Source organism: Carassius carassius, chromosome 6 (assembly GCF_963082965.1).
Source record: "Carassius carassius chromosome 6, fCarCar2.1, whole genome shotgun sequence".
In the NCBI taxonomy this organism is placed as follows: Eukaryota; Metazoa; Chordata; class Actinopteri; order Cypriniformes; family Cyprinidae; genus Carassius; species Carassius carassius.
The window spans coordinates 17,413,766-17,436,824 of record NC_081760.1 but is presented as its reverse complement, the minus strand read 5'-3'; the positions used below and the strand labels follow the sequence as shown (position 1 = coordinate 17,436,824).

The 23,059-nt window shown below is 36.6% G+C and overlaps 2 protein-coding genes and 1 long non-coding RNA gene across 8 annotated transcripts in view; 1 reads left to right on the top strand and 2 right to left on the bottom strand.

Annotated features, from left to right (window-relative positions):
• The window catches only part of pros1 (protein S), a 57,300-nt gene extending 46,077 nt beyond the window's left edge, over positions 1–11,223 (bottom strand). Inside the window, exons 1-5 of the mRNA XM_059552297.1 lie at positions 10,875–11,223; positions 8,604–8,761; positions 8,366–8,390; positions 2,097–2,180; positions 1,890–2,012 (exon numbers count right to left, since the gene is read on the bottom strand). Of these exons, the coding sequence (XP_059408280.1) occupies positions 1,890–2,012; positions 2,097–2,180; positions 8,366–8,390; positions 8,604–8,761; positions 10,875–10,962 (478 nt within the window). The 5' untranslated portion in view covers positions 10,963–11,223. The remainder of the gene's footprint in view (positions 1–1,889; positions 2,013–2,096; positions 2,181–8,365; positions 8,391–8,603; positions 8,762–10,874) is intronic.
• The window catches only part of rasa3 (RAS p21 protein activator 3), a 120,369-nt gene that overhangs the window by 41,354 nt on the left and 55,956 nt on the right, over positions 1–23,059 (bottom strand). Inside the window, exons 11-25 of one of the 6 annotated variants that reach the window (XR_009434070.1) lie at positions 22,725–22,873; positions 22,533–22,647; positions 22,380–22,454; positions 22,174–22,297; positions 21,236–21,342; positions 21,075–21,152; positions 20,232–20,309; positions 20,069–20,142; positions 19,909–19,956; positions 18,138–18,259; positions 17,383–17,465; positions 17,056–17,264; positions 14,570–14,673; positions 13,966–14,149; positions 12,813–13,533 (exon numbers count right to left, since the gene is read on the bottom strand). Coding sequence is in view for 5 of the 6 variants with exons in the window: in XM_059552291.1 (XP_059408274.1) it covers positions 13,458–13,533; positions 13,966–14,149; positions 14,570–14,673; positions 17,056–17,264; positions 17,383–17,465; positions 18,138–18,259; positions 19,909–19,956; positions 20,069–20,142; positions 20,232–20,309; positions 21,075–21,152; positions 21,236–21,342; positions 22,174–22,297; positions 22,380–22,454; positions 22,533–22,647; positions 22,725–22,873 (1,626 nt within the window). In the remaining variant the exon portion in view is untranslated. Of the gene's footprint in view, positions 1–11,665; positions 13,534–13,965; positions 14,150–14,569; positions 14,674–17,055; positions 17,265–17,382; positions 17,466–18,137; positions 18,260–19,908; positions 19,957–20,068; positions 20,143–20,231; positions 20,310–21,074; positions 21,153–21,235; positions 21,343–22,173; positions 22,298–22,379; positions 22,455–22,532; positions 22,648–22,724; positions 22,874–23,059 lie in introns of those variants that run through there. The other 5 variants (XM_059552291.1, XM_059552293.1, XM_059552294.1 and 2 more) reach the window with 5 other exon arrangements.
• Positions 14,680–23,059, top strand: part of LOC132142437 (uncharacterized) — a 53,780-nt gene continuing 45,400 nt past the window's right edge. The window contains exon 1 of the long non-coding RNA XR_009434073.1: positions 14,680–14,826. This is a non-coding gene — a long non-coding RNA (uncharacterized LOC132142437). The remainder of the gene's footprint in view (positions 14,827–23,059) is intronic.

The window sequence follows — 23,059 nt, the reverse complement described above, 5'->3', positions numbered from 1 at the left end:
TGTCCGCCCGCCTGTGTCTCCTGTGATCGTGCTCATTATCCTGACCTTCTTGCTGTTTGTCAATAAATACGCCTTGCGTTTACATCCTGTGTCTGTCATACGTTACACAACTCCCTCACTAACCAAAAACAGGGAAAAACATGAGTACAAAATAAAATGGCAACCTCTCCCTACAGCTTCCAAAACTAACAATAAATCAAATAAACAAAGTAAATTACTGTATCTTTTAATACCTTAACAAGTAAAATAGAAGTAAATTTGTTATACACTCAGTGGTTTCAACTCACCACTGGGCAACAGGAATACAACTAACTTTTAGATATGAACACCTGACAAACAACTTATTTTAACTTTGCACCACCAACAAGAAACTCAACACAGGTCTGGAGCAGGAGAGAAGTGAGCCTCCTCAAGCAGTGTTCAATCTGCTCTTTTGTAGCAGCACCATCTGTAGCACACTCTCTGATGAGCACCACCTGTGGGTAATTTGACACTGCCAAGCAAGCAAAGAGTGAGAAAGGTAAGAGAGAGAGAACACACCCGTGATACATAACCACACCCAAAAGGTGAGAATATACCTCAACAATTAATATTTAAAAACATACATCCTAGGGATGTAACACTTTGGGCCATTGGGCAACAGTCCAGTTCTTGATGCTTTGACCCCAGCCTCAGTCCATTCCTTGTGAAGTTCACTCAAATTCTTGAATCGATTTTGCTTGACAATCCTCAAAAGGCTGTGTTTATCTCAGTTGGTTTTGCATCTTTTTGTTCCACACTTTTTCCTTCCACTCAACTCTCTGTTAACATGCTTGGATACAGCACTCTGTGAACAGCCAGCTTCTTTGGCAATGAATGTTTGTGGCTTCCCCTCCTTGTGAAGGGTTTCAATGATTGTCTTCTGGACAACTGTCAGATCAGCAGTCTTCCCCATGATTGTGTAGACTAGTGAACCAAACTGAGAGACCATTTTGAAGGCTCAGGAAACCTTTGCAGGTGTTTTGAGTTGATTAGCTGATAGGCATGTCACCATCTTCTAATTTGTTGAGTTGGATCATTGACCAGCTCCAGGCATGGAGAAGTGGCTATCATCCTCTTTTGGAGGGCCAAACAAAGTAGTTTCGCTTTCACAACGAAACACAAAGCGACTCCACAACATGACGGCAAAAACAATACTACAACGAGAATAAAAGTTACATCTTCTTTCTTTGCGTGAACATTTGGATGACATTACGCAAATATTTCCACATTGTAATGTAGACGTGGGGGCATGTTTAAACAAGGCGTTTTATGGGGGGTTTGGACAAGTCTTAACTCCACATTGTGATGTAGAGGTGGGGGCATGTTTAAACACGGCGTTTTATGGGGGGTTTGGACGAGTCTTAACTCCACATTGTGATGTAGACGTGGGGGCATGTTTAAACAAGGCGTTTTATGGGGGGTTTGGACGAGTCTTAACTTTTATAAAGAATATCTCTTTGGATTTGAGACTTCAGTCTTTGCAACTTTACAGATCTTCATTATGCACAAAGAGCTCGTAACACTCCAAAGAGAAAGGAAAAATCGCATTTAAATCGCATCATATGACCCCTTTAACTTGCGTTGCTTTAATTCATACACTATTTATCACAACAGCCATTAATACACAAATGTTTGATATGTAGTTGCTAGGAAATAGAGACAAACTCATATGGTCATGCAATCCATCAAGTCATATCCCAAAGACATAACTTTACATGAATTAAAACACCCATTAATTGGACTCATGTTGGAAATAAAATAGCTTAATTGAACTCTCTCTGTTGTCTAGACCCATCAATAGTTTTGTAAAGTCTTTTTTTTGTAAAAAAACTTTTTGCGGTCAGTATGATGAATGAATCTCATCTCACCTTGCTCACAGCGCTGACCCCTCCATCCCGCTTTACACACACACGTGAAGGAGCCCTGACCGTCCACACAGCGCTCATAACCATTCTTATTGCACGGCAGTGGCAGACACTGGTTACTGATTTCTGAAACACATAGCAACTCAAACTCACAATGAACACAGACACAACATGGTCTCAGACTAGATAACAGTACTAGTGCTGGATCACCTTGAATACAGGTACGGAGGTTCTGAGGGATTCCAGGCTCAGAGTTTGGATTATTTATCCCGGTGCGGTGAGATTGCAGACAATCTACAGAGAAAAAAAGATACAACACATAAACGACATGACACCCACACTTCAGTCCATCTAATGATGCACTGTTACAGCACACAACAGGTAAAAAATACAATATTCAATCAATTAAGAGTGCTTAAAAAAACTGATCAGTTTGTTGACTGTATTTCTATCATGTGAACTCTCAGAAGATTTTAGCATGGTAATGGATATGACAGATTTGTTACGCTACTGCTAAACTTCTGCTGCTGTTGGTTATTGATTTATTTGTAGATTATTACTGCTGCAAGCAAATAACTTGCTACTGCCAATGCAAAAGCTGATTTGGTAAAATGGTTCTGTGAGTATTTAAGACATACTGCTGCTGCACAAATAGCATATAAAATAACCCATAGCAGATCTATACAGGTGGAGCTGGGGAAGGTGGAGGGTTTCGGAGGAACTCTGAAAGCGTGCTGCAATGCTCAAGCAAATGCTAATCAGCCATTTAAATGTAAAGCAGCAAGCTCATTGGCTGCGTATGCAACATGAACTTAATCAGCTTGTGACAAGTTGTTTAATGCTAAGAATATCATCAGTTATGTTAAGGACCCCTTAGTCTGCACCATCTAGAGTTTCATGACATAACTGGGTATTTATCAAGCTGTAAGAAAAATTATCTAAATTAAATAACTACAAACGGACAGATAATGCCCAACAAGCTAACCATTTTTTTCTACATTTAATATAAATTTAATGACACTTAAGCTGTTTGCATGTTATCTATTCATTTCAGATTTTATATTTTCAGGTTTTTTTTTACATTTAATATTTTATTTTTTCACAATTTTGAGATCAAAAACATCCAAAATCTAAAACACAGATTTAAGTGTTTCTTTTAATGCACTTTATCTATTTGCATCTGAAGATTTTCTTACTGCATAACTAATAAGGAATTATTGAAGAACTTACAGGTGATTATTCATTAACACTTAACTCGGTTGCACTTTATTTTACAGTAAGTGTACTTACATGTACTTATAGTGTACTTACAGTGTATTTATCTAAGAAAGTTCTGGTAATACAAGGTAACTACCTGGGGTAGGGTTAGGTTTAGGGGTAGGTTCAGGGTAAGTACCTTGTTATTACATAGTTATTGAAATTACTATAATAAGTACATAGTATGTGCATGGGGAACAGGACTGTAAAATAAAGTGCTACCCTTAACTCACTACTGTTAACTACTAAGGAAGATGTGTTAACTAATCAGTATGTAATATAATTTTATGATTGTGTTAAGTAACAGTTAGCTAATCAATAACTAATGAATTCTGTCATACCTCCTGATTAACTACTATTAATTATCTACTAGTTAGGGTTCAAGAAAAATAACTATGAAGTAACTACTAATGAACAGTTATACAAAATTTCATTGAATTGTGACCCTTTCAAATAAAAGTTATTAGCAGTAGTAGTAGTAGTAGTATGAAAATGCAATATTAATAAATGCAATACATTTTACAGAGGTTTTGCCTGTGTAGTGAATTGCTTTGTGAGTGTGTTTTGTAAGAAATCAGCTTCCAACAGGAACCCCACCATGACTCCAGTGCCTTGCGATAATTACCTTAGTTTTTATATTTTATATATAGTACTGTATGTGTGCCTCCTCAGCATATACCATATTACCATTAATTCAATTTCTTTATGTAAGGCAAAGCCTGAGGAAAAGTGAAAATACAGGTAACCAATTAGTAATTAATAAATAATGATCAAATAATTCTGCAGGACTTATTTCGAACCTGAAACATTAGGCCTATTCTAAAGTGAAAATATTGGGAACCCATTAGTAATTAGTAATTAGAATTATTAGATAATTCCTCAAGAATTACTTAGAACCTGAAACAGTATTCTAAAGTGAAAACATAGGGAACCAATTAATAATTAATGAAGAATTATCAAATAATTCTGCAGGACTTATTTCAAACCTGAAACAGCAGGCCTATTCTAAAGTGAAATTATAGTGAACCCTTTAGTAATTAATAAAGAATTATCAGATAATTCATATTTTATTTCATTTTAACATGTATACTGCCCACATTTAAACTCATTTAACAAACATTTTATAATCAAAACTTAAACCTTTAGAAGCAAAAAAATTGCATATTTTTATTTCCATTATAGGCTAATAAGTGGACTTTAACAAAGTTGCGACTGTAGTAGTACTTTGTACTTGTCCTTTTACTCATTTGTACTTGATTTGTGGGCCACAGCCTGATTATTATAGTGATTATTTGCATATAATTGTTCATTGGTAGTTACTTCATAGTTATTTTTCTTGAACCCTAACTAGTAGATAATAAATAGTAGTTCATCAGGAGGTATGACAGAATTCATTAGTTATTGATTAGCTAACTGTTACTTAACACAATCTTAAAATTATATTACATACTGATTAGTTAACACATCTTCCTTAGTAGTTAACAGTAGTGAGTTAAATCTTAATGAATAATCACCTGTTAGTTCTTCAATAATTCCTTATTAGTTATGCAGTAAGAAACAGTATTCTAAAGTGTTACCCATATTTTTAAAGAGGTTGCTCTCTTGCATACACCAAACTTTACAGTTTTATTCCTCTCTATATTCTGAAGGCTTTTACTCATGGATTTGTTCATACATCATTCACACTGATTCATAGAACATTTTATTACTAAAAATGTATTACTTGTTTTCTGTCTGTTTACTAGTATTTTCTTATTTATGGAGTGATAAAAATAAATCCCAAATCCCCTCTGAATTTTTTTTTTTTTTTTAAATAACTTTGTACCTGGCTTTATCCAATGTTCAGATTTTTGTTTTGGAAATGTATGCAAATTAGTGCATGTTTAATTAGATAAAACCTTGTTTATATGCATACTTATACAGAACATTTTAGAAAACTTGCAATACAGAACAATACTCTTAATGTTTTGTGATTAATCAACTGTGGAGCTATAATGATACAGGTGCTGGTCATAGAATAAGAATATCATCAAAAAGTTGATTTATTTCACTAATTTCATTCAAAAAGTGAAGCTTGTATATTATATTCATTCATTACACACATACTTATATTTTTCAAATGTTTATTTCTTTTAATTTTGATGGTAATAACTGACGACTAAGCAAAATCCAAATTCAGTATCTCAGAAAATGTGAATATTGTGAAAAGGTTCAATATTGAAGACACCTGGTGCCACACTCTAATCAGCTAATTAACTCAAAACACCTGCAAAGGCCTTTAAATGGTCTCTCAGTCTAGTTCTTTAGGCTACACAATCATGGGGAAGACTGCTGATTTGACAGTTGTCCAAAAGACGACCATTGACACCTTGCACAAGGAGGGCAAGACACAAAAGGTCATTGCAAAAGAGGCTTGCTGTTCACAGAGCTCTGTGTCCAAGCACATTAATAGAGAGGCGAAGGGAAGGTAAAGATGTGGTAGAAAAAAAAAAGTACAATCAATAGGGATGACCGCAACCTGGAGAGGATTGTGAAACAAAACCCATTCAAAAATGTGGGGGAGATTCACAAAGAGTGGACTGCAGCTGGAGTCAGTGCTTCAAGAACCACTACGCACAGACGTATGCAAGACATGGGTTTCAGTTGTCGTATTTCTTGTGTCAAGCCACTCTTGAACAACAGACAGCGTCAGAAGTGTCTCGACTGGACTGCTGCTGAGTGGTCCAAAGTTATGTTCTCTAATGAAAGTAAATTTTGCATTTCCTTTGGAAATCAGCGTCCCAGATTCTGGAGGAAGAGAGGAGAGGCACACAATCCATGTTGCTTGAGGTCCAGTGTAAAGTTTCCACAGTCAGTGATGGTTTGCGGTGCCAAGTCATCTGCTGGTGTTGGTCCACTGTGTTTTTGGAGGTCCAAGGTCAACGAAACCGTATACCAGGAAGTTTTAGAGCACTTTAGAGCTTCCTGCTGCTGACCAACTTTATGGAGATGCAGATTTCATTTTCCAACAGGACTTGGCACCTGCACACAGTGCCAAAGCTTCCAGTACCTGGTTTAAGGACAATGCTATCCCTGTTCTTAATTGGCCGTCAAACTCATCTGACCTTAACCCCATAGAAAATCTATGGGATATTGTAAAGAGGAAGATTCGATATGCCAGACCCAACAATGCAGAAGAGCTGAAGGCCACTATCAGAGCAACCTGGGCTCTCATAACACCTGAGCAGTGCCACAGACTGATCGACTCCATGCCACGCCGCATTGCTGCAGTAATTCAGGCAAAAGGAGCCCCAACTAAGTATTGAGTGCTGTACATGCTAATATTTTTCATGTTCATACTTTTCAGTTGGCCAAGATTTCTAAAAATCCTTTCTTTGTATTGGTCTTAAGTAATATTCTAATTTTCTGAGATACTGAATTTGGGATTTTCCTTAGTTGTCAGTTATAAACATCAACATTAAAAGAAATAAAGATTTGAAATATATCAGTCTGTGTGTAATGAATAAATATAATATACAAGTTTCACTTTTTAAATGGAATTAGTGAAATAAATAAACTTTTTGATGATATTCTAATTATATGACCAGCACCTGTATACAAACCCGATTCCAAAAAAGTTCAAATTGTGTACAAATTGTGAGTAAAAAAGCAACTTATTAGGTCAATTGGCAACATGATTGGGTATAAAGAGCCTCTCAGAGTGGCAGTGTCTTTCAGAAGTCAAGATGGGCAGAGGATCATCAATTCCCAAAATGCTGTGGTGAAAAATAGTGGAGCAATATCAGAAAGGAGTATCTCAGAGAAAAATTGGAAAGAGTTTGAAGTTATTTACGGTGCATAATATCATCCAAAGATTCAGAGAATCTGGAACAATCTCTGTGCATAAGGGTCAAGGCCGGAAAACCATACTGGATGCCTGTGATCTTCGGGCCCTTAGACGGCTCTGCATCACATACAGGAATGCTACTGTAATGGAAATCACAACATGGGCTCAGGAATACTTCGAATACACAGAAAACATTGTCTGTGAACACAATCCACCGTGCCATTTGCCGTTGCTGGCTAAAACTCTACAGGTCTAAAAAGAAGCCATATCTAAACATGATCCAGAAGCGCAGGCATTTTCTCTGGGACAAGGCTCATTTAAAATGGACTGTGGCAAAGTGGAAAACTGTTCTGTGGTCAGACGAATCAAAATTTGAAGTTCTTTTTGAAAAACTGGGACTCCATGTCATCCGGACTAAAGAGGTCAAGGACAACCCAAGTTGTTATCAGCGCTCAGTTCAGAAGTCTGCATCTCTGATGGTATGGGGTTGCATGAGTGCGTGTGGCATGGGCAGCTTACACATCTGCAAAGGTACCATCAATGCTGAAAGGTATATCCAAGTTCTAGAACAACATATGCTCCCATCCAGCGATGTCTCTTTCAGAGAAGACCTTGCATTTTCCAACAAGACAATGCCAGACCACATACTGCGTCAATTACAGCATCATGGCTGCATAGAAGAAGGATCTGGGTACTGAAATGGCCAGACTGCAGTCCAGATCTTTCACCCATAGAAAACATTTGGCGCATCATAAAGATGACAATGCGACAAAGAAGACCTAAGACAGTTGAGCAACTAGAAGCCTGTATTAGACAAGAATGCGACAACATTCCTATTCCTAAACTTGAGCAACTTGTCTCCTCAGTCCCCAGATGTTTGCAGACTGTTAGAAAAAGAAGAGCGGATGCCACACAGTGGTAAACATGGCCTTGTCACAACTTTTTTGAGATGTGTTGATGCCATGATATTTAAAATAAACTTATTTTCCCCTTAAAATTTGACATTTTCTCAGTTTAAACATTTGATGTCATAAATGTTGTATTCTGTATAAAATATAGAAATTTGAAACTTCCACATCATTGCAATCTGTTTTTATACACAATTTGTACAGTGTCCCAACTTTTTTGGAATCAGGTTTGTATATTAGTTAACGTTTTTACCCTATCCACCTGTAGCGTCTTTCCTTATGTTTTATAATTTGTACTTTTAAAATTGGGACAAACAGACTGACTCAAGAGTCAAAGCAGCTTCAGTCACAGTGAGTTTTGCAATCAGATTCCAGAGTGAGGGTCACTGAATTGTGAGCTGACATCATCACTCGTCACTCAGACACACTGTACATGCTGTGGGTTACAGGAAGTGTTTATCTGCACAAAAATAACAATGACGACTTACCATAATACTTGGGATAGAAATAATCCTGGAAGATTAAAAAAAGAAATTGTCATGGTGAGATTATTCACACACATCATAAAGCAGTTCAGCGATGCATTTCCAGTTCACAAATCTCACTATCAACACAAACGATCTCATGACTGAACGCACGCACACGGCTGACGGGTCAATGTCAATGTCAACAGTATGACGGATCACAACACAAACATCAGAGATTCGATTGCCTGACAGAACTCACTGTTTCTAGATTGTTCTCAAATATCTCTCGTGCCTCCTCTTTATCACACAGCTCCTCGATGCATTCACGCTCCAGGTTTCCTTTCTTGCTCTCCTCAAAGAGGGTGTTTGCACGTCTATGTCGCAGGAGGAACTGAGACGCTTTATTCTGTGAGAGAACTGGACATGAGAGCACATCTGATCAGTGTGTTTGACTGCCTTCACTTACCAAAGCATATCAACTGTGCAATTAAATTAACATGGCATTTGGGCAAACACCATGGTAAAACCATGGTTTTAAGGGCCAATGACTGCGTGTACAAGTTATGGATGTTATACACAATATTTATTCAAAAACACTGAAAACGTTTAATTATTCCTTAACAAAAAGTCTTTAGACTTTTAAACGGACTCATATAAGAGCTAAAGATTCTGCGCTAAAGATTATCAGCCAATATTTCTGATTGAACAGGCTGGCCTATATACACTACCATTCAAAAGTTTGGGATTAGTAAGAATTATTTTTTTTTAAGAAGTTTCTTATACTCATCAAAGACTGCATTTATTTTATTTTATTTGATCAGGAAAAAAAAACCCGTAGAACTGAAATATTATTGCAATTTAAAATAACTTATTTAACAATAATAACAATAACATTTTAAAATATAATTTATTTCTGTGATGCAAAGCTCAATTTTCTTCAGCCATTACTCCAGTCTTCAGTGTCACATGATCCATCAGAAATCATTCTAATATGCTGATTTATTATCAGTTACAAAAAAGGATTAAGCAGCAAAAACTGTTTCCAACATTGATAATAAATCAGCATATTAGAATGATTTCTGAAGGATCATGTGACACTGAAGACTGGAGTAATGATGCTGAAAATTCAGCATGTTTTGATTTAAAGTATATTCAAACGTTTTAAATAACGTAATTTAGTAATATTTCACAATAGTGCTGTTTTTTTTTCTATATTTTTGATAAAAAAATGCAGCCTTGATGAGCATAAGAGACTTCTTGAAAAAGTATCAAAAATTGTACTGATCCCAAACGTTTGAACGGCAGTGTTTATCAATCTATCACTATTTTGAAGTACCTCTGAGTGCCACGTACTGTAAATATAAATGTTTATATAAATGTACATGACACTTCCATAGTTTATTAATGAGGCTCAGTATGAAAGATTCAAATATTAGACTGGAACATAAAGCTCAGTGAAGACCAAACAGTGAAGATCTTCAGAAAATGAGTCCATCATGGATGTCAGCTTTAACTCGATCAGTGTGTGGGTCAGTCGAGTTACGCAGGGATCTATTCCCCCACGAGTCTCTTTCGAGAGAATTTTTCTGGAATTCATCTTCAACACTGACAGAGTTTGAGATGAACCACAACATGGTGTATTTTAAGACTATAGATTTTAATTGTTTTCAGTCTGTAATGTAGGGCAGTTTCATTCACACACACACACACACACACACACACACACGAATGAAACAGCCATACTACATATCTTCAGTCACATCACTAATGGCACATCTTGTGAGGTGCTTAGCATTTTTGGAACATTGTTACAGTTACTTTTGTAAACACTGCTACATTATTACTTTGAAAATACTGTTTTTTAAGAAACATTATTACTTTGTAAATTTTGTAAACTGCAACTTTTTTTTGTAAATACTGTTAGTTTTGTTAACACTGCAACACTTACTTTGTACATGTATTTATCAATTTTTTAAACATTGTTACTTTAGAAATACTGCTATTGTTTGAAGAATTGTTACGGTTTCATTTGGAAACACTGCTACAATGTTACTAAATACTGTTATTTTTTGGAAACACTAAGTTAATTTTCTAAACACCTTTTACATTGAAACACTGTGACATCATTTGAACAAAAAATAAATAAATACTATCATATTCATGTCATATGCTACAAAAATGTACTGTGGTAAACATGTTACAGTTTCCTCCAAACTATCATATTAGTTACTGCTGATATAAAAACACAATATATTACTCAAAGACCCTATTTGTCATTTTGATTAATTTAATTTTTGATATCAGTGACTAATACCAAGTTAGCAGTTTTACGGTAAACGAAAGTAAAATATTATATTTTGGTGTAAACTGTGGTTAATGTAAAGGTAAACATTGCTCAACAAACGGCTGATTAAAGTAGAGGTTTTTGCGCTGTGCTCTGGACGCTTTTAATCGCTTTGTGACAGTAAACGGTTAGTAAAGTGAATGTTTTTTATTGGTTGGTTTGTGCTCGAGGGTCTGTTTTACTCACATCGCTGTGCCCCGCAGAGTTCAGCGCGCAGCAGCAGCAGCACGAGGCCGAGCAGAGAGCAGCTCCGCGCCGCCGCCAGTCTCATCATGCTCCCGCTGTTCGATACAGTGACAGTCAGTAACCACCAGAAACTTCCGGTACGGGTCCAAAATCAAACACTGGATTCTTCTCGCTGAGGTCCTCTAGTTCGGCCAGAAACGCAGCGCGTGCGAACTCATGACTGGGCAGTACGGGCAAACCTTGGGTAAACTAGCTGGTGAATGCGCTCTGGCAGGCTTAAGTTAAAAGGAAATTATGTAACAGGAATTACAGCCGATTTTGTTCTTGATAAATAGTTTAACCTCTTAATTTATCCAGTTAAAATGTTTGCTAGTTTGAAATAAATAAACAAACATCGTTCAACACTGCTCCATTGTCACTTTGTAAATGCTATTTTCAGAAAAACATTGCTTCTTTGTTGTTCAGATCTCAATACAAACTAATTTGTCATTGAATGATCTGCATTGATTTTATACTGTAGCTCTAGACATTTACTGGCTGAACCAGTGACTCGTGGTCGGTTTAATTTCTCCAAACATGTTTTAGAAGAGAAACTTCTGAGCTCATGAGCAACGTCTGAGCAATAAAACTTTCCTCTGGATGGAAAAAAATGACATTAATTGATGAGTAAAATCCATTAACATTGAAAAAAAAACTTGTATTTGTGTTTTTGCTGTAGTAATTTTTAGTGTTTTTTTGAGTAGCTGTTTTGAAAGCAAACAGTATTTGAGAATAAAGACTCAAGACTCTGATTTCTTTGCTATTGCCTTCATTTGGACAAAAGAAACACGTGTGTCTCATTCAGTTGCTTGGTCTGTACACACATCACACAAACACCACTCTCCCTTCTTAGGGATCTGAGATCAAAATTCCTTCAACAGATCAAATACAGGTGAATTACTTATAGGGGACATTATTGCATACTTCATACTGTGTGGGTTGAGTTCCAAAAGCATTATTCTGTGATATAAAAATAAACAGCATGTCATTTGGGAAGGAAAATGGGGCCGTTTTAAAATATATAAGCACTGAAACATGCATCACTGAGGGATGTACAGAAACAGAAGAACCGTGTGTTAACAAAAATACAACACCATACTAACAAAAGTGAAGTGACATGTGGCCAAGTATGGGGACCCATACTCGGAATGAAGTGCAGAAGAATGTAAGTGAATCTCCAGCTCATATTTCACCCTAAAATCATACCAAAATGAGAATTAAGTTTCTCCATAAAGAAAATAATGCATCAGTATTTTTCACATTACTATGGTAGCTTGTGGATAAAGGGATAAAGAAGAAAAAAAGTAATTGCAACTACTGTATAATGAGAAAAAAAGTCAGAATTGAAAGATAAAAACTCGCTAATGTAAAAAATGCTTTTTTTGAAGATGTAAAGGAAACAAAGATTATTGGAGTATGTTTTTCAAGATGTTTTTCTACATTAGAATTTCACTTTCAATTCAGTGTTACTTGCTATTTCTAAGTGTTTGTTAAATTTACTAGCAAAATTTTACAAAACATTTTTCAGTGCAATTACCTTATTATTTTTTCTATTTCCTTTCTATTGCCTTAATATTTTTTTTTACATTACTGTAAAATATTTTGCAATGCAAAAACTCTTAATGCTTGTAAAATGTATTTCTTTAAGCTTAAATGTATGTGTGTGTGTGTATATATATATATATATATAGATAGATAGATAGATAGATAGATAGATAGATTTGATTTTAGGGTGAAATATAAGCAAAGCATGATCTTGACAGATTTCATGAAATGCATCAAAATAATCACATTCATATGAAATGTCTCTATAAAGTGTAATGTGATAAAATGGAAGTTATTAATCGTAATAACTGAAACAGACTCATGCAAGCTTGCTTCAGATTCAAACACACACACACACACACACACACAGACAGAACAGAAAGTATAAAAACCGAAATGTGATGCTGAACACAACTGGACCCACTAACCATCAGAAAGTGGTTTAGTGTCACGTTACATGCTGGAAACGGCTGGCATAAGGACGTCTGCATGCCTTAACACACACGACATGACACATTTCCCACAATGCAGCACTGCTTCAGCTGGCGTGACGACACAAGGGTGAGTAAGGGGAAGTGCAGGCAGAAACAGAGCAGAATATTTCTATACATGGTTACAGTTCATCAGGTTCAGCCGCAGGTCTCATCCACTGACATCTCAAAACCCTTTCAAAGCAAAGGATTGTGGGATCTGTCCTTTGGCCCAATACTCTGTTTATAAAAACATGATCCACAGCTAGAGGACATCTGGTCGAATCCTAGCTTAAAAACATCATAAAATGTTATAAACGTGCCGTGAGGCGGAGCTACATGGTCCACAGGTGCGTGTGACAAATAAAGTGCACGGCAGCCCACCCCATTCAAAGGAAGATGTTGATTGATTAAAATCATATAAAAGCACCAGAGGTTTAGCTTTTGTCTGTGGCCACTTTCCTGTCAATCACAACTCAAGAGTTTCCTGTTTGAGATGCGACTGTTGCAGTGTCTGCAGTGGGCGTGGTCAGATGGAGTAGGTGGAGCTTTCTGATTGCTGGCGATTGTAACACTGGAAGCTTTGATCACCGATTGGATGTTCCCTGTAAACACAAAAACATGATGCATCAGAACAGAACTTCCTTCCTGTGGACACAAATAACTTTGACTTAGAGTTAATCAATGAGTCAAAGTACTGTTTTTATTTTGGCATTTAGTTTTATACTATTATAGTATATTATTCATATTTTGAATTAGATTTTATGTTTATAATTTCAGTTTTTAAATTTTTATTTCTTAATTGTTGTATATTTATATTTATCTTTAATTTACATTAGTAATTTTATGTGCTTTTTCATTTTTATTTGTTTTGTATATTTCTGTTTATCTTTAATTTATTAGTATTTTAGTTTTAGTAGTTTTGTGGTGCTTTTATCTTTTTCTATATTTCTATTTATCTGTAAATTATTTGTATTTTAGTTTTAGTCATTTTGTTAGTTGTTATACATTTTTTATATTGGTCCAGTGATACTTACTGGCTGCCGTACTTGGTTTTCCTGAACTTGTCTCGTTTGTACTGCATGTGCTGCTGCTCCAGTGTCTGTACGGCTGAGATGACGAGTCGCAGGGTTTTATACGTCTCCTGCGGGTCGTCGATCACAAACGTGGAGTATTCCTCCTGCTCTGGGCCATCGTACACCGACTTACTGCCACAGGCCTCTGGATGGAGAGATGAGACACATTACAGGACAGATGTGTTTGCAACCAGCTGCATGTTGACTGTCATAGAAATACCACATTATTCTTCACATGCAACAAATAAAGATGACAAATGAGTCAAAGTACTGTTCAATTATTTTAAACCAATGTTATTTTGGTATTTTTTATACAGTATTATAGTATTTATTCATATTTTTCAATTAGCTTTTTTTATTTTTGTTTATTTTAGATTTAGTCATTTTATTATGTGCTTTTGTCATTTTTATTTGTCTTTTAAATTTCTATTTATGTTTATTTCAGTTTAGTTATTTTGTTTTGTGCTTTTGTCATTTTTCTTGACATAATATTTAAAAATGATATAATAATATAATATCTATTTTTTTTTGGAGGGGGGCGGGGTTGTACTTGGCTCTCACTCACCCTGCATCTTCACTAGTTTGGACATGTACGTGCTGTAGAGCGAGTAGATCCTCTCCGTCTCTCTGTCTCCATCCACGTCCAGCTGGATGTTGGCAGGAAGTCCCCTGAGCAACACAAACAGACACAGACTGTCTGAACCATCACGAACACAGAACCAGTTTTAAACCGCAGGTGGACAAAGTCATATGTTTAACTAATAGATGTCACCATACTTCATTAATTGATAAATCACAGAACATTAAGATAATCTCTGAAATGTTATGTTTAAATATGCAAATGAATTATTCTCTTATTGAATATGCAGTAATTCGCATACATTTCCAGCACAATACATTTGAACATTGGATAAAGCCACTTTCAAAATTCTTGTTTATTTTTGTCGACATATTAAAGTTTTTTTTGCAGAGGGAGATTTGGATTTCTGTTTTTATCACTCCATGAATCAGAAAAGACTGTCAACAGACAGAAAACCAATATTTTTAGGAATAAAATGTTGTATAAATAATAAAATAAAACAGAATAAAACTGTAAAGTTTGGTGTATGTAAAGGCTGATTTATACTTATATGCCGTAGCCTACGCAGAGACGGACGTCCTAAACCGAAGCCTACGCCGTAGTCTGACGTGCACCTCTCCCAAAATCTAACAGCGCGTCAGTTCTGCGCGGACCGCAAGCGCTGTGATTGGTCTGCTAGAATCCCTTCCTCCACTTGAGTTTGATGTGTTTATGTGCACTTTAATATATTTTAATGTTACACCTTCTTATATAAAATAAAACAAAGTAAAGAACAAGTGTCTTGTCTTATCATTTATTAAACTACATAGCATTATACATCAGTATCAGTATACATTATATACTTCAAACAAAGTTCATTTTCGTTCTTTGTTTCGGGGCAAAAGAAGTTCGAAAAGGCTGAGCGACGGTAACATTCCGACACCCCCGCGCTGCTGGAGGCGGGGTGTAGATTAATGTAAACATGACTCACGACGCTCGTGCGTATCCCCACAACACAACAATGATGAAATGATGAAGTGTAGGAAATCTAGGTGTGAGACGGGCACCAATGGTCAGAATATTATAGACAAAAGAATAATGTTTAGCAGCAGTTCAGAGTCAAGTATCATGTTTGCAACACAAAAGAACCATAATCAGTCCATTATGGGAAGTGTGAATGGCTCATAGTCTGTAAAACTTTAGCATGATGTGGAAAAAATATTGGAATCAGTTTGTTGCTTTATTTTATTAGTGTTCATTTATTTTATTAAACTGGATAAATTGTTTTGATAAAAACAAAGGCTTATTATTGTATGTTCATTTGGCATTACATTTACTGTGTACCTTTTAAATTCGCTTGTTGAAAGAACAACAGCAGCAGCAGCAGTGTGGTGTAACATCTATTTGAAACATGTATTTGGTACTTGCTACCTTATATCTTTACTCTTTCCTTTCATTGTTTTCATGGCTTTGGAAAACTTGTCTCGGATGTTCCTCTGCTTCGCTTTTTACATAACTCCGGGTCATCGACACCAAGCTTCATTGCTTGGTTCGGGTCATCGACACCAAGCTTCATTGCTTCATTGCTCGCTTTGGTGAGCCAATTCGAACTGCCGAAACGAACTCAAAACAAACTTAGTTTTGGCCTGATTTTGTTCGAAATGACATATCAGTTTGTTCTTCGACTTCGTTTGAAGTATATCGGGGCCTGTACAAGTCCTTGTGGAGATGGAAAGAATGCCATCTTCTCCTGTTCCATTGTTGTCTCCTTTTTGTAGTTGTAAATAATGATTTGGAATTTATTTGCGGCTGTCACAGCCATAATGCTTCTCTGACGAGCCGCTTCTTCAGCTTTTGCCATGGTCTGTGGATTATACAAGCAATGCCCGTGGACACTGCAGTCTTGCGGTCTGCATGTGTACTGCATGTCAATGCGGACAACGACGCAGAAGTATAAAAAAAACTGATGCATAGCCTACAGTGTAAAGGCTGCGGCGTAGGTCCGACGCAGAAGTATAAATCAGCCTTAAAAGAGAAAACTCTTTAAAAGATATGGATTGCATTTGAAATCTACAAACACAAATAGATTAAGTGCAATAAAAGAAACATTTAAATGTGTTTTTGGATGTTTTGCATCCACTAGTCTGCTAAACAGACTATAATCACAAAACTGACCAGAGCATTAAAAACACTGGTTAAATGGAAAAATACTAGGTCTAGAAACAAATTGTTTTAGAGTTGATGCTTCTTTTAACTTCAGGAAAGCTTCATCACGTGCAAAGACATGAGGCATCAGTTCAACATTCAAGTACGTCCGTCTAGCACATTTACACTGCAATGGAATACAAAAACTGATTCTGTGTGAATGGCCTCTGAGTCAAACAATACAAGTCTTTTTCCAGCATTTTTTCGACTGTATTTTATACATGTATTTTACACTGCATTTCATCCTAAAAACAGGAACAGTGTGGTCCCCATGCGTGCAGACTCACCCTGTGCAGGGTGTGCAGCCGGGCGCAGTGTCCGCAGACAGCTTGCAGCAGAGCCAGTGTCCGTTGAGGAAGGCCGACGGGTGGTATGTGCTCAGACGCTTGCGGTTACACTGACTGACCTTGGTTAGGATGTCGATCCAGTCGCGGGCCTCCACGCAATTATTGGCCTGGATGTAGAGCGCCCTCTCTGGCTGGATGACCTGGAACATCTGCAGGAAAAACAACAGAACTGATATAGATGTTCAAGCAATGATGCTGCTTATGCACTGCTGTAGTGACTGTGACAACATCCTTGATGTCTATGAAATGCATTTCAGTTTCCCTTACGTTTTTCATTTTGAAGGACTCTTCCTCTAGTCTCTCTACAGCCAGGATGTTCTCAATAGGGATGCTGCACAGAGCACCCTCTCCTGGACACAACGAGAGACACACATCAGTACTGATGACCACACCAGCCCACACAAACACATCAATGATCAACACAAAACAGACGGATCACTTAAAGATAGATGTATAAATGGCTGTGCTGGCAGGAAAATGTTTGATTTGTAAGTGTTTGTTCAGCGTTCTCCTCAACAGCAGAAACACCTTGACCTTTCTAATTTTATCACCAAGGCTACATTTATTTGATCTAAAAAACAACTACAATAAAAAGAGTAATATTGTGAAATATTATTTCAATTTAAAGTAAGTGTTTTCTGTTTGTATATATATTAACTACCATCTATTCCTGTGATCAGGTCTCGGCTGCTCAGCACAAATCTGAATCAAACCCGTATGTCTGGGGGAGTGGCTTGACATGCAAATTTCACTTCTCAATGTTTACTGGCCTTTCTTGTACGACTTAGAGGTGACTGAGGCTCTGAAGTGAGACCCTATATGTCAGTATTGACGTTAACAGCACGGTTACACATGTAACCAAGATGTTTTTTACACTTCTTTACACTTTTTATGACTCCTATTCTGATATTCAGCAGTGTTGATGTTCTGCTCCTTCACAAACACACAATGGGATGTGCTTCAATACTCCACAGAGGAACAGCAGATGCCTCACACACCTGTAGTGAGAGTATGGGACAAACCTTTTGCGTTACTACCTTTGGTTTTATGGTAGGTGAACTCATGGTTGGTCAAGCGGAACCATCTCTTCTTGAAGTTCTTCAGACCGAAGCGGTTTCGCCCTTGAGCTCGTTTGATCATGAATCTGGAAGGTCAGAGGAGAACAAGACTTTAGTTAAGGTCTAAACTCAGACTCCCTCCAGCCTCAATCACACACTAACTACAATCTGATTGGAATTAATAATCAACTCACAGTATTCATTAATCATATTACTGATTATTTTCACAGTAAACATCCTATTTCTCTCTAAACTGGATTATTCTGGCATCCTGTTGACCAACTGCTGACGTTTATTTCCAGTACTGTCTTCTCAATGAATAATGGACATTTGTACTTTAAAATCCTGTTGAATCAACTCCAGTAAATATTGTGTACATACAGTATAATTTCTGCATTACAGCTTATTATAGTTAATTAAAATGAACACCATCACGAACAATTTATTACTCTAAATAAGGTAAACTTTATATTTACATTTAGACATTTAGCAGACGCTTTTATCCAAAGCGACTTACAAATGAGCACAATGGAAACAAGTCTTAGTTAGCTTAAAGCAGTACATGTAGCAAGGTTTTTTCATGTCGTTTTTATTTTTTATTATATAATAAATAAAAAGAAAACCGATAATAGAAAAAAAGAACAGATAATAGAAAAATAATAGAGCTAGTAAGTGTTTTTTTTTGAGAGAGAGAAAACAAGCAGTTAGTAAATGAATAGAGTGCATGTCTAAAAGGGGCAAGTTTTTTTTTAAGAATAGAATTATAATAGAGAGTGCTAGAGTTAGAGGGTCAAATAAAGAAGTAAGAGGTGTATTTTTAGCCGATTCTTGAAGACGGCTAAGGACTCAGCTGCTTGGATTTGCATTGATTACTTTATATATATAAAAAAAAAAAATTATATATATATATATATATATATATATATATATTATCTCAGCTAGTTTTCAAGGCAACATTTCACATTTGTTTAATTTAAATTGTAGTACTAAAATAAAAACTAAATCAACTAAAATTAATAAAATAAAAATGAATAAAACTAGACAGACATTTTTAAAAGGAAACTAATACAAATGTTTATAGTTTAACTTGAAGTTCTGAAATAACTAAAGCTAAATAAACTGAAATTTATAAAAATAAATATACAGACATATTTAAACAATAATAATGACACAAACAACAAAATTTGAATGCAACTAGAATTAAAATGAAAGAAAATATATATATTAAAAACAATTTAAATGCCAACACAACTATAATAGTAAATCTATGAAACTAAAATAACTCTGATGAGATTTCTAACATCTCAACTGATGGGCAAATTCAAACTAAATGGAGAGCAAAATTCTGCGTCTCAGATGCATCTCCTGAGAAAACCCCGGGTAATCTCCTCTAGAGAGAACAGAGTCTCAAATTGTGTTCAAAAGACAGAGATCTCAATATGAGCTCAAACATCTCCTCAAATGATCTGAGCTGCTCCATGTTCGATTTATAGCAGCTAGTGACTTTGCACGTGAGAGCACATTCAGTGAAACCAGACGGTCTCATGTTCTCTGAAGGGTTTGCAAACTAGAAAGGGTCTGTGTGTCTGTGCTCACTAACAGGGAAGGGAGAGTCCAGCAGGAACATCCGGAGAACAGCAAACACATGGATAGTGTTTCTCATCCTGTCTGAGGAGGCTATGATGGGGGTCAGGGGGTCATGTATTAAGGGTCAAAGGTCACAACGGCATCTTACCTGCCAGAACCTTTGGCATCAAACCTTTTAATAATGAGTTTAACACTCCTGCGTCCAGCAGAGAAACACAAACACACACACACACACACACACATGCTGATTTGTCCTCATGTCTCACACTGATACAGTGACACATGACGGCCGTTTGAGCGTCTCTCACCCTTCCTTCAGCATGATGGGCGTCTCAATGCTCTTCTGATCCCAGTGGGCCGAGGACGAGATCAGATCCAGGAACTGCGACACAGACACATCCGCGTGGCTCACATCAGAACACATACTGAAGCAGAGATCTCTGATATATATGATAGACACGAGCCACTCACGTTCTTTACTGCATCGGCGTACTTCTGCTCGTTGAAGTAGTCATAGAAGGCAGCCATGTAGGACTCTTTGAAATTGGCCTGTCAGAGAGACAGGAGCGTTCATTATCACAGAGAGGAGGATTTCTGTTCCCAGGAGTTTTTCATCAGATATCAGTCTGCATGTCATCATCAAAACATTTTAAAGAGCTATGGAGGTCAAAAAACATTGAATCTACATATTATTATGCAAAAATGTGTCTTTGTCCTGCACTTTCTGTTCAGCCTCATTATGAGCTGACATTACCCACTTGTAAAAATAATGTTTTGTTTTTGGTAATGTAAATCAAGAAATAAAATATAAATATTACATTAAATATTAAAAAAAAAAAAAAAATGAAGAAAAAAATTCATAAAAATAATAAAAGAACATAATGAACTTACCAAAACTAAAACTCAGGTCATTGCAACACTGTCAGAGTCAAGTGATGAAAATATGGCACCATGTGCTTTTCATTTTCATAGGTTTAACGCTATATTATCGATAAAAATACGTTGATTTGACTAGAAACACCAGAGACTGGAAATGTAAAGCATTGTTCCAGTTGGGCGAGACTTTAATGCTCGAGAAAAAGGTGGATAAAGAAATACATAAAAATTTATAAAAATAAGAAAAGCACATAAAATGACTGAAACCTAAAACAATTCAAATATTAATAAATATTATGATAGTATATAAACAATACTAAAATAAGTGACACAAATTCATCACAATTTTCTTACAGTGTGTATTGATTACAGTTACAATGTTTTATTATTATAAATAATAGTTGTAACAGTAAATAACTATTGATAATGTTCACTTACAGATTTGGACTTGGCCAGGCTTCCCAGTGTTTGGATGGTTTTGGAAATGAGGGTCAGTGTCCGAGACGTGCACGGATCCTTTACAGTGACAAAGCGGATCAAAATAAAACATTGGATCATGATAAAGAAGCAGAGCTGGACGGAGAGGAGGCTGTACACACCGGGTGATGCGGCCGCAGATGGAAGAGGTTCGGTGACAAGATAGCAGGAGCGAAGAAACGGAGGAAGATGAAACTGCTGACAGCTGTGTAGCGCACATCCGGGTCATCTGTGAAAACACATACGCCATAATCATCATCATCATCACCACAGATCTCTGACTGAGACTTAACTAAAACAACAATCCTGCTCTCTGCAGTGCTCATCTGTGATCTGAAGCATGGTGGCAGTATAACACTGACGGCTCAACACAGCAGCAAAAATAAACAGGAAGCTGGCTTGAACACAACAAGTATACAGAGAAACAAATGCTTGGTTACGGGACACTTATTACTGCTAACCTCATTCCAAGAAAATCATTTCATCAAAGTCCTGCTCACGTCTTTTTTTGCATGTAACTGTTTTTCAGCTCTTCGAGAGACCATTCAACTGCTTTTAAAACAGCTAATGAAAGATAAAACTATAAAACTAAAATCATTTAAACAATCACTTTTGGTTAATTGAAATCAAGCTATATATATATATATATATATATATATATATATATATGTGTGTGTGTGTGTGTGTGTGTGTGTGTGTGTGTGTGTGTGTGTGTGTGTGTGTAAAAAAACCTAAATGACAAATTATAAATGCAAACTGAAAAACAAGCTGAAGTACAAAATTATTAAAACTAAAACTGAAAGAAAGATTCATTAATCGTATTTAGAAATATTTAAATATTTGCAGCAAACAAATAACAAAATGACTAAAACTTAAATTAAAATTAATATTACGACTGAAAAGATAAAAATAAATGTTAATTAAAAATAATTGCTTGATCTTTACAGAATTGTTATTTTTTAACAAAAACTAAAACTATTAAAAATAATTTTTGGTAAGTGTGATTTTTTTGATTGGCAGAGTTCAAAGCTCTCAGATCTAACGGTGTGTTAGCATTTACCCTGAAAGCGTGAGGCGGCGGACTCCCGCAGTGAAAAGAAGATGTCACACATGACTGTGGGACAGCTCACACCCGAGCTGGTGATGACGTTAAAGATCCGGTCTACGTACTGCCGCAGGTTTTCCTGAGGACACAGACACACGTCAGCTGATATCAGACAGATGGGTTTAGTTATCAGGTTTGTGGCCAGATCCAGAAAGACTCACCCTGTTTGTGTCTAAGTTCTCAGACTCCTTCAGCTTGACGGGGTCGATCTCACAAGGTTTGTGGTCCGTGCAGATCTACACGCAAACAACAGTGAACGCAGTGCTCACGCTCAGACTCAGTTATAATAGAGAGGACACTGAGACCAGACTCACTTCATCAATGATGGGTTTGAGTGTGACCCGCAGGTAATGCATCCCTGCCAGCTTCATGGTCTCATCAATGCATTTGGACGTCAGTGAGTTTCCCCGGAATATGGTGTTGGGATCCCTGGAGGGACGGTAGGAGCATCGTGAGGAACGTGAGGTAGAGGCGTTTGCGCGCAGATGATGTGTGTTTGTACTCACTGTGTGCGGTTGATCTCTGCGTGGGCAATGGCACTGAGGAAAGGCACGATTTTGCCATAGTGCAGGAAGAGTCGCACCAGCGGGACAGCTGCTTCCTGCTTCTCACGGCACACCTCGCCCAAGATGTGAGCCGCAGACGCAGAGACGGGCTGCACACAAACACACCGAAGTGATGTTTGGTTAACATTAGACATATAGACAAATTACAGTTGATCAATAATGACAAATTAGATATATTTCGGAAAATCAAATGGGAAAATGATCGCCTCATACCTTTTGTATCTTTCTATAACTATTATTATATAAATTATTTTTTTATGCTTTTAGGATGTAAA